This window comes from Anabrus simplex, chromosome 3 (genome assembly GCF_040414725.1).
Source record: "Anabrus simplex isolate iqAnaSimp1 chromosome 3, ASM4041472v1, whole genome shotgun sequence".
NCBI classification, from domain to species: domain Eukaryota; kingdom Metazoa; phylum Arthropoda; class Insecta; order Orthoptera; family Tettigoniidae; genus Anabrus; species Anabrus simplex.
In genome coordinates this window covers 186,999,985-187,015,898 of record NC_090267.1, presented here as the reverse complement: position 1 = coordinate 187,015,898, position 15,914 = coordinate 186,999,985, and the positions used below count along the sequence as shown (strand labels likewise).

The following is a 15,914-nucleotide window of genomic DNA, read 5'->3' as shown; positions in this document are numbered from 1 at the left end:
TACCTCTATGGCATGAGTCACCTTTATCAGCTAATGTTTTATTAGGAAGGAGATTGTAGAACAAGTCGGTCTCATCACAATTGTAAATGTTTGGAGGCTGATCATCGCTTATGATATCCGACAGAACCTCTTCTTTCCAGTGTTGCACTGTGATGTCGTACACTGCTTTTGAGTCACCGCAAATTGTTCTCCCTATGATTCCGTGACGATTTTTAAATCCTTGCAACCATCCTGATGAAGCCTTGAAATCAACAGCGACACTCATAATTTTAGCTAAATCTATCGCTTTTGCCTTCAGCATGTTGCCACTAATTGGGAGAGGTTCAGCCCACTTTTACTGGAACCATGTGAAAAGTGCTTTCTCTAAATCTACATACCTTCCTTCTTGGTGACAGCTGCGCTTTGATGATTTTGAACCCAGTTTTAAGAACTCAACCAAAATAGCGTTTCTTTTACTGATGACGGTACATAGCGTGGTATAAGCAATCTCTAAGCCTGAAGCAATTTCAGTTTTGGTTTTGTGTGGATTAGCGTCCACTTCTCGTATAAATTTTACTTTTTCATGTAGGGTATAACGTTTCTTTTTTCTGTTCTCCATGGCTAATCAAAAGCAACTGAATGACAAAACTACTGTTCAGCAGTAAACACCAGATACCGGCAACATGGACATTTTACTTCTCCGTTGTTCCCACGAAAGAAATTCTGATATTCAAACAAATTTACTGTATTTTCTTTTGTTTCCACACCGAAACTGTCCACTTTGCTTGTAATGTATCTTAATCTCTGGCGGCACTTGAAGGTCAAAAACGACGAAGGTAGAGGAGGAGCGAGATAGAGAGGGAAAGGGACTCGCTCGGTTGGCCTTTGTTAAGCCGCCAGTAAGTAAGTGTCAACGTCACTCGGCGAAACTCTTTGTCTTCTGTTTCAACACCGAAATCCGACCGCTCTACTTCCGCCTACGCCGACAAAGAGGAATCTTCACAAATACAGTAGTTTCTTTTAAAACAGAACGTGCTCATTACAATTACGCAAAACTCAGTTATGTTTCACTGACACCTAATACGTATAACAGCGAATTACGTATGAACGGGTTACGTATAAATAAGGTTTAATTAACGCGCTTTTAAATTACATTTTGCTGGGACTGAAAGGAAATCACGTACAGATACGAATTATGCAGAACAGAGTTACGTATAAAACAGGTTCAACTGTAGTTCTTTCTTCTTTGCTAGTGGCTTTACGCACCAACACAGATAGGTCTTATGATGACGATGGGATAGGAAAAGCCTAGGAGTTGGAAGGAAGCAGCCGTGGCCTTAATTAAGGTACAGCCCCAGCATTTGCCTGGTGTGAAAATGGGAAACCATGGGAAACCATCATCAGGGCTGCCAACAGTGGGATTCGAACCCACTATCTCCCAGATGCAAGCTCACAGCCGCGCGCTTCTAACCACACGGCCAACTCGCTTGGTGGAATATAGTTCAGCTACTCTCATCTGTAGTTGGAGCATGCACCCGGATGATATTCACTTGTGTAGGATCCTGCATTTATTTGTACTAACATGAGTGTCTCTGAGATTGGCACAAAATTAGTGACACACACTGCAACTGATTTAGATACTATAAACCCCACACCAAAATGGAATTGATCATTGGATAATCCCAAATAATACACTCAGTGCACATATACATTACAGGAACCTGATACCACCTATTGCATCTCACTGATACCGATCACCTTAATCCCCTTTCTTTCCATTTCCTGGATTTCAGTGTTCATTTTTCCAAGTTGTGCCAGTGTCTGTACATTCCATGTACCTATCTTAATACAACCACTTATTGAAATCTGTTCAACCACATCCTTGCTCAAAAGCTGCCCCCCCTCCCCAAATCGGGGACTTGAAACTCTAGAAACATTTGTTTTGAACACAGCTATGTGTTACTAGAGGATATCAGCAAATCTTTAAGGCTGTAGTTCCTTGCTACTTTCTGCATCCACATGCCATTGGCCAATCTGTAACTCATCTGCCTTTTAGGACAATTTCTCATCCCACGGGCAAGAGGGTGCCCTCTCTTTTACCGACTCATTCACCCTCCAAGGAGGCTGTTGGCTCTTGGTAAAAGAGGACCTCCTTATCCCGGGAGATTCTCAGTCCATTTTCTGTGGTTTCCCATTTTCTCACCAGGCAAATGCTTCCTTCCTGCTCCTAGCCCTTTTCCATCCCATCATTACTATAAGACCTATCTGTGTTAGTGCGACATAAAGCAAAATGTAAAAATAAAATTTAAAAAATCTCAGTCCCTGCATCCATTAGCCACTTGCCACTCCTGCAAATGTTGCCCCCTCTCTATCATGGGGAGGTACATGTGAGGACTTTCCCTTCTACGAGAGTATGACCATTAGGCATTTCCTAGGCTCCCTAGTACCATATTTATCAACAGGTACATAAACTCTCAGACAAATATAAACTCTTAGAAACCAGACTGGGACTAAATTCTGAAGTGTCATCATTTTTTAAATACCATAACAATCTAGGTACATCTACACTTCAGCACATAGCACCCAGGTTTACCAAGTTCTTAGAGACCCCTCAACAAAACACCTACTCTCACTTCAGGAACAACCTTTTTAGCACACGCTACTAAATAGTATTCTCACTCTTTTACAGAAAGTGCAGCACACACCAGGAATTCAATAACAGTGGAGTTATGGAACCGATATCAAGCTCGTCATTCAAAAACAAATATAAGAAAAATTTACTACAGTTATTACTATTATTATGCAAGCAAGCTAGCTTGTGATTTTACAAAACTGTAGGTATCATAATATAGCCATAGATCTCCAGTTTTAAATGGAATCCCAACAAAAACAACATGATTTTTCATTTCAAAAAACTATATGCATTAGCCGGGATTCCAACTGCAGCCACCTTTGCTTGGCAATCATCCCTCTACTATTATTATGCTTAACAATATATCATCATTAAGAATTCTATATAGTTATCATTAACTGATAGGTCAACTTCTTATCATTTCCTGGCAACAAACATTTAAGGGCCAAAAGTGAGGTTTTGCGTATGAGTTTACATATTTACGGCTGGAATTTTAAAAAGAATTATGTAAAACACTTCCACCCATGTAACATATAATATTTTATTTCATACTAATGATGACTATTTTTATTTATATAATCTCGAGATGAATACATTATGCTCAGTTTAGGAACTGCCATTCAGACATCATTATGTTCAGTTCAGGTTCATCATCCATGAAAGAATTGATCTATATCATTCACAATTTTTAAGCTCAGTTCAGGGTCCACCATTCAGACAGTATATAGATGTAATAATCATGGAGAGAGTTTCGGATGCAGAAGGTGATGTTCCACGATCTTAAATAAATCGACGGAAGCAGTGAGGAAAGTGATCCCTACCAAATTAGATTTAAGATATAAACAGAAATGTGAACAATTGTGTTCTTGAAAAACAATGAATAATATAAAACAATTAAACAGTAATATTACACCCACATAACACAGTATAGTCATCTGGTATGTATCCAGGTATATCTGAGTAAATGTTTTACATGCACTGAAAGGTTTATGATGATATGATTCTATGTTGATAGAAGATGAGACCATCCGACTCTGTGGTGTAGTGGTTAGTGCAATTAGCTGCCATCTCCGCAGGCCCAGGTTCGATTCCTGGCTTTGCCATGAAATTTGAAAAGTGGTGCGAGGGCTGGAACGGGATCTTCTCAGCCTCTGAAGGTCACCTGAGTCAAGTATGTTTCGATTTCCAACTCAGCCATCCTCAAGTGGTTTTCTATGGTTTCCCACTTCTTCTCCAGGCAAAATTCCGGGATTGTACCTAACTTAAGGCCATGGCTGCTTCTTTTCCTCTTCCTTGTCTATCCCTTCCAATTTTCTCACCCTCCACAATGCCCCTGTTCATCATAGCAGGCGAGGTCGCCTGGGCAAGGTACTGGTCCTCCTCCCCAGTAGTATGCCCCCGACCAAATGGTTCACACTCCAGGACACTGGCCTTGAGGCGGTAGAGGTGGGATCCCTTGCTGAGTCCAAAGGAAAATCCAACCCTAAACGGTAAACGAATCAAGAAAGAAAAAGAAACTGAGGGCGGTAAGTAATGACAGTATCATAAAGTTCCACTTTCCACATTATTTTGAAGAATGCAAACATATGGAATTCAACCCAGTATGAAATTAATAGTATCAGTGTTATGTTATAGTGGTTTAGTCTAAGAGAAGGTTTTACAGCCTTAACTATGCCAAGCAAAAAAACAAAGATAGATAGATAGATAGATAGATAGATAGATAGATAGATAGGTAGGTAGGTAGGTAGGTAGGTAGATGGATAGATAGATAGAGGAACAGTCAGACAGTAGTTAAAATGAATCTCTTCACCTGTACATGTGTCCGAATATGAGCATTCAATTTACTCTTTTGCACAAATCTCTTAGGGCATAGGTGACAAGCATGTGGTCGTCGCTCTTCAGCATTTAAAGACAGATGTACTCGTTCATGCTCAATGAGACTCTGTTTCTTGCGAAACTCACGTCCACACTCAGGACACAGATATCGTTGCTGTGTAGGTAGCAAAGACTTAACAACATTGTGCTGATGTTTCATGTGAGTGTTAAGTCCGGTCTTCTGTTTGAACTGGGCACCACATTCATAACATTTAAACTTGTGAACATTACTGTGCATCTGGAAAAAAAAATGAAGTATTTTACAAAAAATAGTTGAGTTTTATATAATAATAACATGAAAAATCACTGCATTACAGTTGTATGTTGTGCAATAACTCAACCCAAACCTTTAAGTAGTACTATTATACCTTAAAAGAGCAAAAATATGGATAACAAACACACAAACAAACAAATACACATACACTTTCAACCAGTACCTGCACCGCTTTCCACTAAACTACTTCTAAGTAGTAAGGTTAATGAAGGAGGTAATAATCAGAAGCTTATATGGTTTATTCGAGGAAAGGCCACATCAGGGACTCCAAGTATAAGTGGAACTAATCGATTCCCGAATCCCCCAATTATAATAGGTATTACCATGAAGAAAATTATTACGAATGCATGAGCAGTGACAATTACATTATAAATTTGGTCATCACCAATTAAATAAACTGTCTGCCCTAATTCTGCTCAAATTAATAAGCTGAGAGATGTACCCATTATGTGCCTGAGAGGTGACAGGTTATATAGAAATTCTCAGACACTTCTGTTGTTTTTTACTAGTTGTTTCACATCACACTAACACATCACGTAGGTTTTTGGCAATGCAAGGATGGGAAAGGGCTAGGATTGGAAAGGTACTGGCCATGGCTTTAATTAAGGTACAGCCTGATGTGGAAATGGGAAATGACAGAAAACCATCTTCAGAGCTGTTGACGATTGGATCTGAGCCCATCATTTTATGAATGTGCTGGCCCCGTGGTGTAGGGGTAGCGTGCCTGCCTCGTACCCGGAGGCTCTGAGTTCGATTCCCGGTCAGGTCAGGGATTTTTACCTGGATCTGAGAGCTGGTTCAAGGTCTACTCAGCCTACATGATTAGAACTGAGGAGCTATCTGATGGTGAGATAGCAGCCCCAGTCTAGAAAGCTAAGAATAACAGCAGAGAGGATTTGTTGTGCTGACCACACAAAACCTCGTAATCTGCAGGCCTTCGGGCTGGGCAGCAGTCGCTTTGTAGGCCAAGGCCCTTCAGGGCTGTAGTGCCACGGAAGGAGGGTTATCTTGTGAATGTAAGCTCACAGCTATGCAGCCTTAATCACATGGCCAGCTCTTTAGTGATGTGATTATCAGCCTCTCAAAAATATAAAAGAAAAGTAAAAAACAACAAATTTATTGAATTAAACTCCAATTACTAAATTCTGAAGAATATATACTATACAACTTTTTTTATGTTCTCCCAATATATTCTCTTATTCGTCAGTTTATAAGAGTCTGGCTCCATGACTAAACGGTTAGTGCACTGGCCTTTGGTTTAAGGGGTCCCCGGATTCGATTCCTGGCCAGGTCGGGGATTTTAACCTTCACTGGTTAATTTTGATGTCTTGGAAGCCAGATGTGTGCACCGTTTTCATCATTCAAATTCATCATAAGTAAGGCCTCATCCCCACAGATGTGCAGGTCACCTATAGGCATAAACTCATAAGACCTGCATCAGGCAATTCCAGAGACCATACGTCAATAACAAAACATCCTTCTACCTAGGTATATTGAGACATATGTATATCTACCCCTTAGTACCGTTTCCTTATACGGGGTCAGAGATGAGGTGAAATGAAATTACACGGCATGTTTTTACGGCCCAATGCACTTCCTGACACCAACCTCAGTTGAGGAGCTAATGAAGATGAAATGAATGATGGTGAATGAAATTGGGTAAGGAGGTAAAAAGAACTGACTAATAGGAACTGTCCCAGCATTTGCCTGGAAGTGAAAGTGGGAAACCACAAAAAGAACATTCTCAGTACAGCTGATGGTGGGGTTTGAACCCACTCTGTCTGCCAAATGTAGACCTTGGCTCTACAGCCATAGCACATGAACTCACTTTGCTCAGTTCTATGTAATCTGTACTGAGATATTTTTTTAAATTTTCCTTCCATCTATTCAGTGATTCCCTCAGATCTGCAGTGTGTTCACCTGATTTATACTAAAATGTTAACCATTTCCCTTTTCCTCCCTTTCCAAGTTTCCTTATTCCATGGAGAAAAGGTTTCCCTGCCATCAGGGCCAGTCTTTCAAGGTTATTTCCAAAGTATTCCCATGATTTCCTTTTGGAATCTTAAATAATTTACTTGTCTCTCCTTCTACGTATTCTCCATCTACCTCATTTACTGCTTGGTGTCCCTTTTTATATACCTTCCCTTTGCATTTACAAGCTGCTCTCACTGCACCATTCCACAAGACGAACATCTTTTCCCACTTGTTTATGATACAATTCCAAGGCATTCCTTGTCCTTTCCAACACACCATTCATATATGCCATTTTTCTCTTTCCATATTGTACCAGTAATGCCAGTACAAAATTTCTTTTGCATTAAATATAATGAAGTATTTCTACCGCTTAAGAATACATCATCTGCATAAATTCCTACGTGGAGCTAATAACATATGCTGCATTACTTCTGGGAAGAACAAGTTACACGTCACTCACGCCCAGCTGATATTGTATTTCAATTAATATCTCTGCCAATTACTATGATACAAAAGAACGGACAACGGCGATGTGTAAGTTTTAATAATGCCTACAAAACTCACTAATTTTATGGTGGTTGTAACAATATTGTGGTTTTTATTTTATTTTATTTTTGCTAGGGGCTTTACGTCAGGTGGTATTTATTACAGGTTTCAGTAAGTTGATGCAATGCGTAAGTAGTGACTCAAACGCTCTGTCTCTCAACTATATAAGCTCAGTGAAAACTTCACCAGATATCCAGTCAACAATCTACAGTCATGCCTTGCTAGTCAGCACACTACTAGACTACGTCAGACATACATCGCTAAGTCACATCAAATATCATGCGCAACTTAAACGTTCTGCGGTTGCAAATTACAAATCAACACTTGTGATATTTCAATTCATGAATACTTCATGTTGAGAACTTGGTTATTTTCTACACTAAGCTTATAATTTATTCCTGTGTTCAACTTATAACAGTTTCTCTGTGTGTTTAAATCAAGCCAAGACTTAAAATATTAGGATAAATTTTTCTTCGTTCTTTGGGAAACTTGTAATTTTCAGTGATAATTTTCGAGGCAGTGCTCAGAATTTGTGATCTTCTCCATATTTTGAGATAGAGCTCGAGAACTTGCAACTTTATGAATAACTGTCAGTGTTAGTCAATTCTTTGTGCTTCGAGGCAGTGCTCACAAACTGATGTATTTAAATGGAAAAAATAATTTTCAAGTGTTTATTTAGTTGAACAGATTACAATTATGATCTTGTGAATATTTTCTCCTCATGTGAATTCTACAAACTTGTGTTGATTTTGTTTTTTGTGTGAACAGTGTTTATAATGATGATTAGTCTTTGATTTATTTTGAGTTAATGTTGAGAAACGTCTCACATAAAAAGACTTGCATTTATTTTCAACATCTACAAACTTGTATTTTCTTCCTCTTAGCTCTTAGTAATGAATTAACTTTGAACTTTGCCAAGTGTAAATAATTTAATTCATCATAACTTGGTGTTTACTTTGAGACTTGTGTTTTTTGCATAGCTTATACATAATCACCACACTTGTAAGCCCTAACTTTGAAATATAAGTGACAGTCACCAGTCTTTGAGAACATCTGGTGAGGGACCCACATTATTGGTTTCGTGGTTCTATGGTGATTGACATCTGCATATATGGTTCAATGGTGATGGCATCTGCATACATGGTTCCATGATTTATGAAGGCATCACACAGATTCTAGGAGTACACATCATTGCAGGAAAGGTAACATGAACACTGTTAAAGTAAGCCAGAACTTAACAAGATTCATGCATTCGAAACAGACTTTCAACGTTTTAGGCCGTGTTACGTACATGTAATACGTGTTGAAGAGATGTTACGTACAGAACAAAAATGGCCAGCCGGACACCAGTGGGATCCGAACCCACAACCTTAACATCTCTTCAACACGTACTACATGTACGTAACACGACCTAAAACGTTGAAAGTCTGTTTCGATTACAATGCGGTCGTGAAAATTCAATATTCATCGACATGCCCCACAACGGGCGACTTAAATGCACTCTGCAGTGTGCTAGCAGCAGTGCCAGACCTGTAGCTCAGATCCTTTCAAACAGGACAAAGATGGCCTAGGCCACTATAGCTCAATTGGTAGAGCAACCGACGCGAAATCGGGAGGTTGTGGGTTCGGATCCCACTGGTGTCCGGCTGGCCAGTTTTGTTCTGTACTTAACATCTCTTCAACATGTACTACATGTACGTAACACGACCTAAAACGTTGAAAGTCTGTTTCGATTACAATGCGGTCGTGAAAATTAAATATTCAAGATTCATGCATATTTTTGGAAAGAAACCTCTCTCTGTACCCAGTCCAAAACTGCACTGCTCATGCTCCTCAAGCTAGCCTCAAGAGCAGGTACAATATCCTTGGTCTGTTTCCTACCTATTTGGAAAACCTCACTTATCATAGCCATGTACTTATATCTAATTTCTTCATCTTGAATATTTCCCCTCCCTTATCCATCTGCAGGTAGACTTCACTTTCTGAGCCTTTGGCTGAACAGTACTTAGTTCACTGTAGATCAGATAGGGGTCTGTATCATTTAAAAATCCACAGAATATCCGTACATTCCTTACAGTTTTTCTAAATTTAAACTCGGTGATAATATGAAGATACATATCAGGGCAGGTACATCCCGCTAGCATAAGCAACAGTAGACAGTACTATCTGCAACTGTCAAGCCTGGGGTTGGGTCGTTGTTACCAAACGTGACAAACTGAGGGAGAATCGCCAGCTATGGGCAGAAGTGTTCACCCTTAGGAGGCTTGTTGAAGCATTTGGTAGGAAATGACACATAAATTAAATAGGAAGCTGCTGGCTTGCAGATGTAGCAGGGAACTGTTAAAGGCTAAGGGAGATATTCCTGACAGAAAATCTCCTCTAATATTAGGCCTGGCAAGTCAGTTGAAGTGTAACTACAATACCTTTCAATACTTATACAAACCTTGGATGCAAACAGAAAATTCAGAGTGGACAACAGCACCTACAGATCCATGCCAGGTATGATTGATTGATTGATTGATTGATTGATTGATTGATTGATTGATTGATTGATTGATTGATCAACTGATTCATTCATTCATTCACAAAGCACAAGATACAGGTACACTGAGTGCATTTAACATGTACTGTCAACAGACTAATTAACAAATGTAAACTTTCATAATAAAATACAATATAACAAAAGATAACCAGATCAGGTGCATAGCCTACTAATAACAACTGTCAAAATCAAAAACCATGTGAATGTCCATCTTCATGGCCAAGTTGTTGCGGGTCAAGATGAAGGTATAACCACTTCACACATCAACTTATCCTTAAGAGATTTACACCTCCCTGGAATTTCCTTTTACTTGATGCTATATCAAGCTCTTGTCTCCTATTAATAGTGTTAATGAGAGTTGGGAGGTGGATTAGAAAAGATCGTTGAAGTATCGAGTGCCGAGTGTGGATAATGTGGAGAAGGTCTTTGACTCTGGTGGAGCGGGAAAGAACACAGAGAGAGAAGAGTGAGACAAAATGTTCCAAGCGGTAATGCCCATTTAAGATTCCATGGAGGAAACTCAGGTCAGATGCCTGTCCCCTGATGTGCTGTGGTGATATATTTATTGCCATTTATACTTGCTGTGTAGACAGATTTCTGAGCTTGGGATTTCTGCTCCTTACAATTGCAGTAAAGAAGGATGTTCCTCTGTCTAATTGGTTAATATTAGAGGTGGCGGGTGTTGTCGAAATCAGAGAGCAGTAGTTCAAGGGAGGTTGAATGATCGTGAAGACAACGTGGCGAAGAGCAGTGAGATCAGAAATTTCTGTAAAACGGTACAGAAGTCTAGTAATTTCATATCAAAAATTGCACCTAAGTCACACTGTTGCATAACTATGCCGATGCGCTTGTTGAGTAGGTAGTATGATTATAATAAAGAAATTATGCTATGATCCACTTTTTCTCTGCAACAAATAATCCTTTGATTATTTCATTTCGATAATCTCATAATTTTTGCAGGACAAGTTTCATCCTTATGTGGACATCATCACCGCATTATCTTTGTAAGATTAAAATTAACATAAAGAATAGATCTTAAAACACTCCACAATTAACAAACACTTCTATTAAAAACACATTGGGATAAAGGCCTTATGAACTGATATTTTTCTTCAGGAGTATTTCACTTCTTATTTTTAAAATAACTTGTTGGTAATAAAATTACACTTGTACATGCTGCTATGTATTCTTCATACTAGTCTTGAACATTAGAATGCCTTCCTTCAAACAACTTATTTTTAGATCTTGTGCAAAAACTGTTATAAAAATGTGGAATTTATCAACAGACTTACTTCCTGTGAAGCAAAGGGGATTTCTTGTGTTTTCATTTGACAGATTTGAACCATGTATTTCTCAAAAGAAGTTAAGAAATACTGTGCATGACTATATTGTCTGAAATCTAGAAAAAGGAGGGAAAAAATATGAAAAAAACATGATGTGATAACGTACTCACCCCTTGCTTCCTTCCTCCAGCTGACTCACTCATGGCTATCAGTTGTACTGACAGCTGTATACGTGCGTGGTCGCAGGACATGTTTGTACAGAAGGTGGTAGAGGGGTAAGAGAGGGGATGCCTAACAATTCTACAAGGAAAGGGAATTTTTCATTTTTTTTATTGTCTAAAACATTCTCGTCGGTAGTGAGAAGTTCATAACGTGGATGTAATACTAAATTCTGTAAAATCGCCATTGTAAAAACTAAGACATTTTCGAAGAAGTCAATGAAATATTTGTGTTTTTTTGTGAAATTATGTAAAAATTGTTTGTAAAATCACCATTGCAAGAACTAAGACATTCTTGAAGAAGTCAAATATTCATCTTTTTTTTTTTTTTGTTGTGAATTTATGTAAAAATATTGATAAGAATTGTTTAGGACTCACAAGAATGACATTTATATTTAGGCCTATTTAAACATTATGAGTGATGGAAGAAAGACATTAATTTTAGTATTGGAGATCTCCAGTAGTGTGCTTGTTGTAACTAACCTTTGTAGCACCCTGTATTTGCCACTTCGATCATGAAATTGCTGCGTTTCACAATTGAAACCTCTAGAATGTATTGTCCATACGCCCATTTATGGAAATTCATTTTTATTGGTCAGAATAACCAATTGTGAAGAGAAAAAAATATAGTGAAAAGCGCAATACCGGAAACAAATGAAAATGTATATGCACAGTGCGCAATTTTTTAAAACATAAAAAATTCAGGTCATGATTGAAGTAGTCGAAATCGGTGCAAGGCAGGAGTTAAGTATGAATGAGAAGAACCGAAATGAAGGTGGAATTGATTTTTTTTTTTAAAGAAAAGATAGAATAAATTAATAGAGGAAGAGGAATAGTGGAATAAGAGAAGAATAAAAGAAATTGAAGTTAAATGGTGTTGAGGAAGGATAAGATAGGGAGATGAAGGAGGGGTAGTTTAGGGTGGGTTAGGAGGGTGGGTTATTGGAGGTAGAAAATGTGGGTAGGAACTTTGTAAGGCATAGAAAATAGAATTGGGGTTTTGAAATTTAGAATTTTTGAGAAGAAGAATTAGGAAGTTGAAAAGGATGTTGGGTTTTTCAGAAATGTCATTTAAATTGAAATTAGGGTTGAAGTATTGATCAAGGTGAATAAAGCAATTTTCAAGTAGTGTTTAAGAGGGGGCCTTTGTTTATGATTTTTTTTTCACGTCAACTGTTCTTAGAATTCTATAGGAGCACAATTACTTACTCAATTATATTGAATTATATTATATTTATCTATATACTTACTTTCCCACAACCGAAGAAAATTACTCGATCATCAAGCTATTCATTTTACTTTGGCGTTTGAAACCACAGTGCCTGATGTTAAATATATCGCGCTGATCACTGGGAGCTGGCAAGTTACTTCAATAGATCTACTCATCTTCAACTCCTGCACAATTATGGATCTTCGTATGTGTTCGATTATGATATGACTTTGTGCCTGACAGTGTTTAAAAACTAGCTCATTTAACCATTCTCCGCTATTCATAAACATTATAAGACTTTGCCTAACACTGCGTGTGCCATACTGCCGCTCAGAAAATTACGCACTGTTTTCTTTTAAGTGACTTACATTTTACTTCTTCTGAATTTTACAGTGTCTACCCCCGTTCATTTTTATATCGCCTCTTCTACTGATCTGGAGTGTACTTGATCTTTTATCTCCTTTTCCTATGCATTGTTTTTCATGTTTTAATCGGCTGATGATGACCTGGACTAGGGTCGAAACCGGTACCACTTCTACTTATTATTAAATAAGAATGTAATTCACTACATTTCTTATTCTTTTGTATTGAATAGGTTGAATCTCTTTATCAATTATTTCAATTTTAACTGTAAAATTCTTCAATACAGAACAATGAAATTTTTAACTTTAAATACATCTGATAAGTGTATTCCACTAAAAACTCCTGAAAGTGTTATAGCAGAAAAAACTTTTCTGCCATTGGGCCCTTGGTGTTGTGAAGTTGCTGCAATGAATTAATTGCATTATTTGCATGCACTCTTATCTGACTTAAAATCAGAACATGCCTCAGAAATACAAGTGAAAGTCTTTTGAATATACTCGAATAGTCATACAAGAAGTGAATTATGATGACAAATTTGAAGTCCTTGATCTTCTTTAGAAAACCTTTAGCTGTGATTCCGTCTTCACCTTTCCTTTCAGAAATATTCTCTAAATGCACCACTAGGCATTCCCAGTCTTTGACAAGTGCATGCAAAGCATTTAATTTGCTTGCTACCCAACTAACTTGGTGTAAGTACTTCAATTTAGATATTACACATTCCAGCAACTCCAAAATTTTCTTCAGTTCGCGAAGTCGTTTTGGCGAATGTCGATAAAACATATATAGTTTCCTGAGTATAGAATCAATTTCATCAATGATTTTTCAGTTTCACATTTTTCAGTAAGTGAAGAACAATGAGTTGGAGTTGCTGTGTAACACAATGAACATTTTACCAAGTTCTCAATTTTTTCAGATATTTTTGTAAACAGACCATTACGGACACCAATCACACATGGTGTTCCATCAGTCCCTGTACCTATTAGGTTTGTACCGTAAAGAGTTCTCCAAGCCCTAACTGAAGCAATTCTGTTTCTAGAGCCTCCATATAGCTATCACTTGTTGCATCCTCCAATGACACAATAGAAACTCACCTTATTTGAAAAAAGGAATGTAAAGTATCAGCTCCTCATCATCACCAGTATCTGTTGAACCATCGAGTAAGATATTGACATGAACTTTCCTTAATGTCACATATAAAATCTTCATGAAGATGTGAGGCATTGTATGAAAATAAATTCTCTGCATTGTGTCATTCACATACTTCTCTGAATCAGTAACATTCAAATTGCTTAACAATGCAAACAAACCTTCAAAATCAGTGTAGGGTCTGTTTTTTTTTGCAGTATGATAAGATGCCATGAACAATGCATTCATATGCTGTAACATATTAGCATTCATTTTCTTTACGCACTTTGCTAAAAGTGCTGAAATTTCCGTTTGCCTGAAAATTGAAATTTCAACGTATTTTTAATGTTTGACCTATTATTGTCTTGAACAACTTAAATGTCATGCTGGTCACTGTCGTCTTGAACACTACAATCGGCACTTCCATCAAGTGTTTTCTCACATTCACTCGCTTCTGTATCACTTTGTGTTACATTTACGGGCCCTACATACGAAGAAATCTGAAAGAGTATACTGTTTTTTACTCGCTTCAGTCAGTTTGTGTGGTTTTGTTCGTTTCATTTTGCCAATTTTCTAAGTATAGCACAGAAACGTAAAATACACCAGCGATAAATGGCTTCCGAGTTCGCGGGCTTCCATGTCTGATGCTATGTTACCAATTTTCCATAAACGCACATGAATAAAAACAACCGTATTTATAAAGTGCAAACCGTTCAATACTAAGATGCTGTAATTAAATTAAGTATAAATATTGTTCGGTGAAAATACAAGAATTGATAAGCATGTCATTCCGTATGCTCTAAATGCAAAGAATGAATTCCACGGGAATTTATCAGCACTGCTTCAGCGGCAATAGTTGAGGAACGGCTAGTCACGGGAAGGCGGTAATGTAGTGTCTGTGGAATTATTTCACGTAGAAGTTCTCTGCATTTCTCCACAACTCTGGTCTGATCTCTGAACTCAGCTACCGATAGCTGATCATCTGTAATGGAACTCGATGTGTTACGATATGTCCACATGAAAGGGTAGGTACTTGTTTGACGGGTTACAACGATATCTCCCATGACCGTTAGGCAGCTCCCGCGCAGAACTGAAACATCCAGTTCCAAGGTACAAAGAGCAAATACAGAATTCAAGACTGCCAAAAGCACTCAAAAATTTATTGCACATATTAGAATATATGAGCTACAGGAAAAAATACGTGAACCACCACACGACTTGTTACTTTGTAAAGTGGTGGGAACGTACATGTAAGGGAACTCCGGATTTCAAAAAATAAACTTTCAAAACCAAATTTGAAAATTCAGGCGCCAGGTAAAAAATTTCAGGTGCCATGGCGACTGGGCGCCCGGTATTTTTCGACCCCTGTTTTAAAGTGTCACAAAGTCACTTATGGTATTATGTTTCATTTGTACCTAATGAGTGTGTTTACACTGATTAAATTGATCACCCATCAAGTCAATTCAGAAATTCATTTTATGTTGATTAATACTCTGAGGAGTGGCTACACATGTTAATGTGCTATGGCTATGAAGCCATACTCTACATTCAGGAAATGAGTGGGTTCAATTTCCACCACTGACTGTCCTGACAATGGTTTTCTGAGGTTTCCCATTTTCACTTCAAGGCAAATGCCAAGACAGTTCTTATTAATAGGCCACAGCCGATTCCTTCTGTCTTCTTTAGTCTTCAATAGCTCCTTGAATGAGATTGGCATTAGGAACGGCACCCAGTCATACAATCATGCCGTATAATTTCATCTCACCTCATCACCAACCCTATATCAGGAAAGAGTTGATCAGCTGAAAAGACCAAGTTGTTATATAAATTCTAACTAGACAACACTAAAACCCAGGGCTTCTGAACAAATTTCTGACCAACTAAACAAGATGT

At 38.0% G+C, this 15,914-nt stretch overlaps 1 protein-coding gene across 6 annotated transcripts in view; it reads right to left on the bottom strand.

Annotated features, from left to right (window-relative positions):
* Positions 1 to 15,914, bottom strand: part of LOC136866135 (gastrula zinc finger protein XlCGF58.1) — a 154,901-nt gene that overhangs the window by 27,326 nt on the left and 111,661 nt on the right. For all 6 annotated transcript variants that reach the window (XM_067142834.2, XM_067142835.2, XM_067142837.2 and 3 more), the window contains one exon: positions 4,422 to 4,724. In XM_067142834.2, the coding sequence (XP_066998935.2) occupies positions 4,422 to 4,724 (303 nt within the window). The remainder of the gene's footprint in view (positions 1 to 4,421; positions 4,725 to 15,914) is intronic.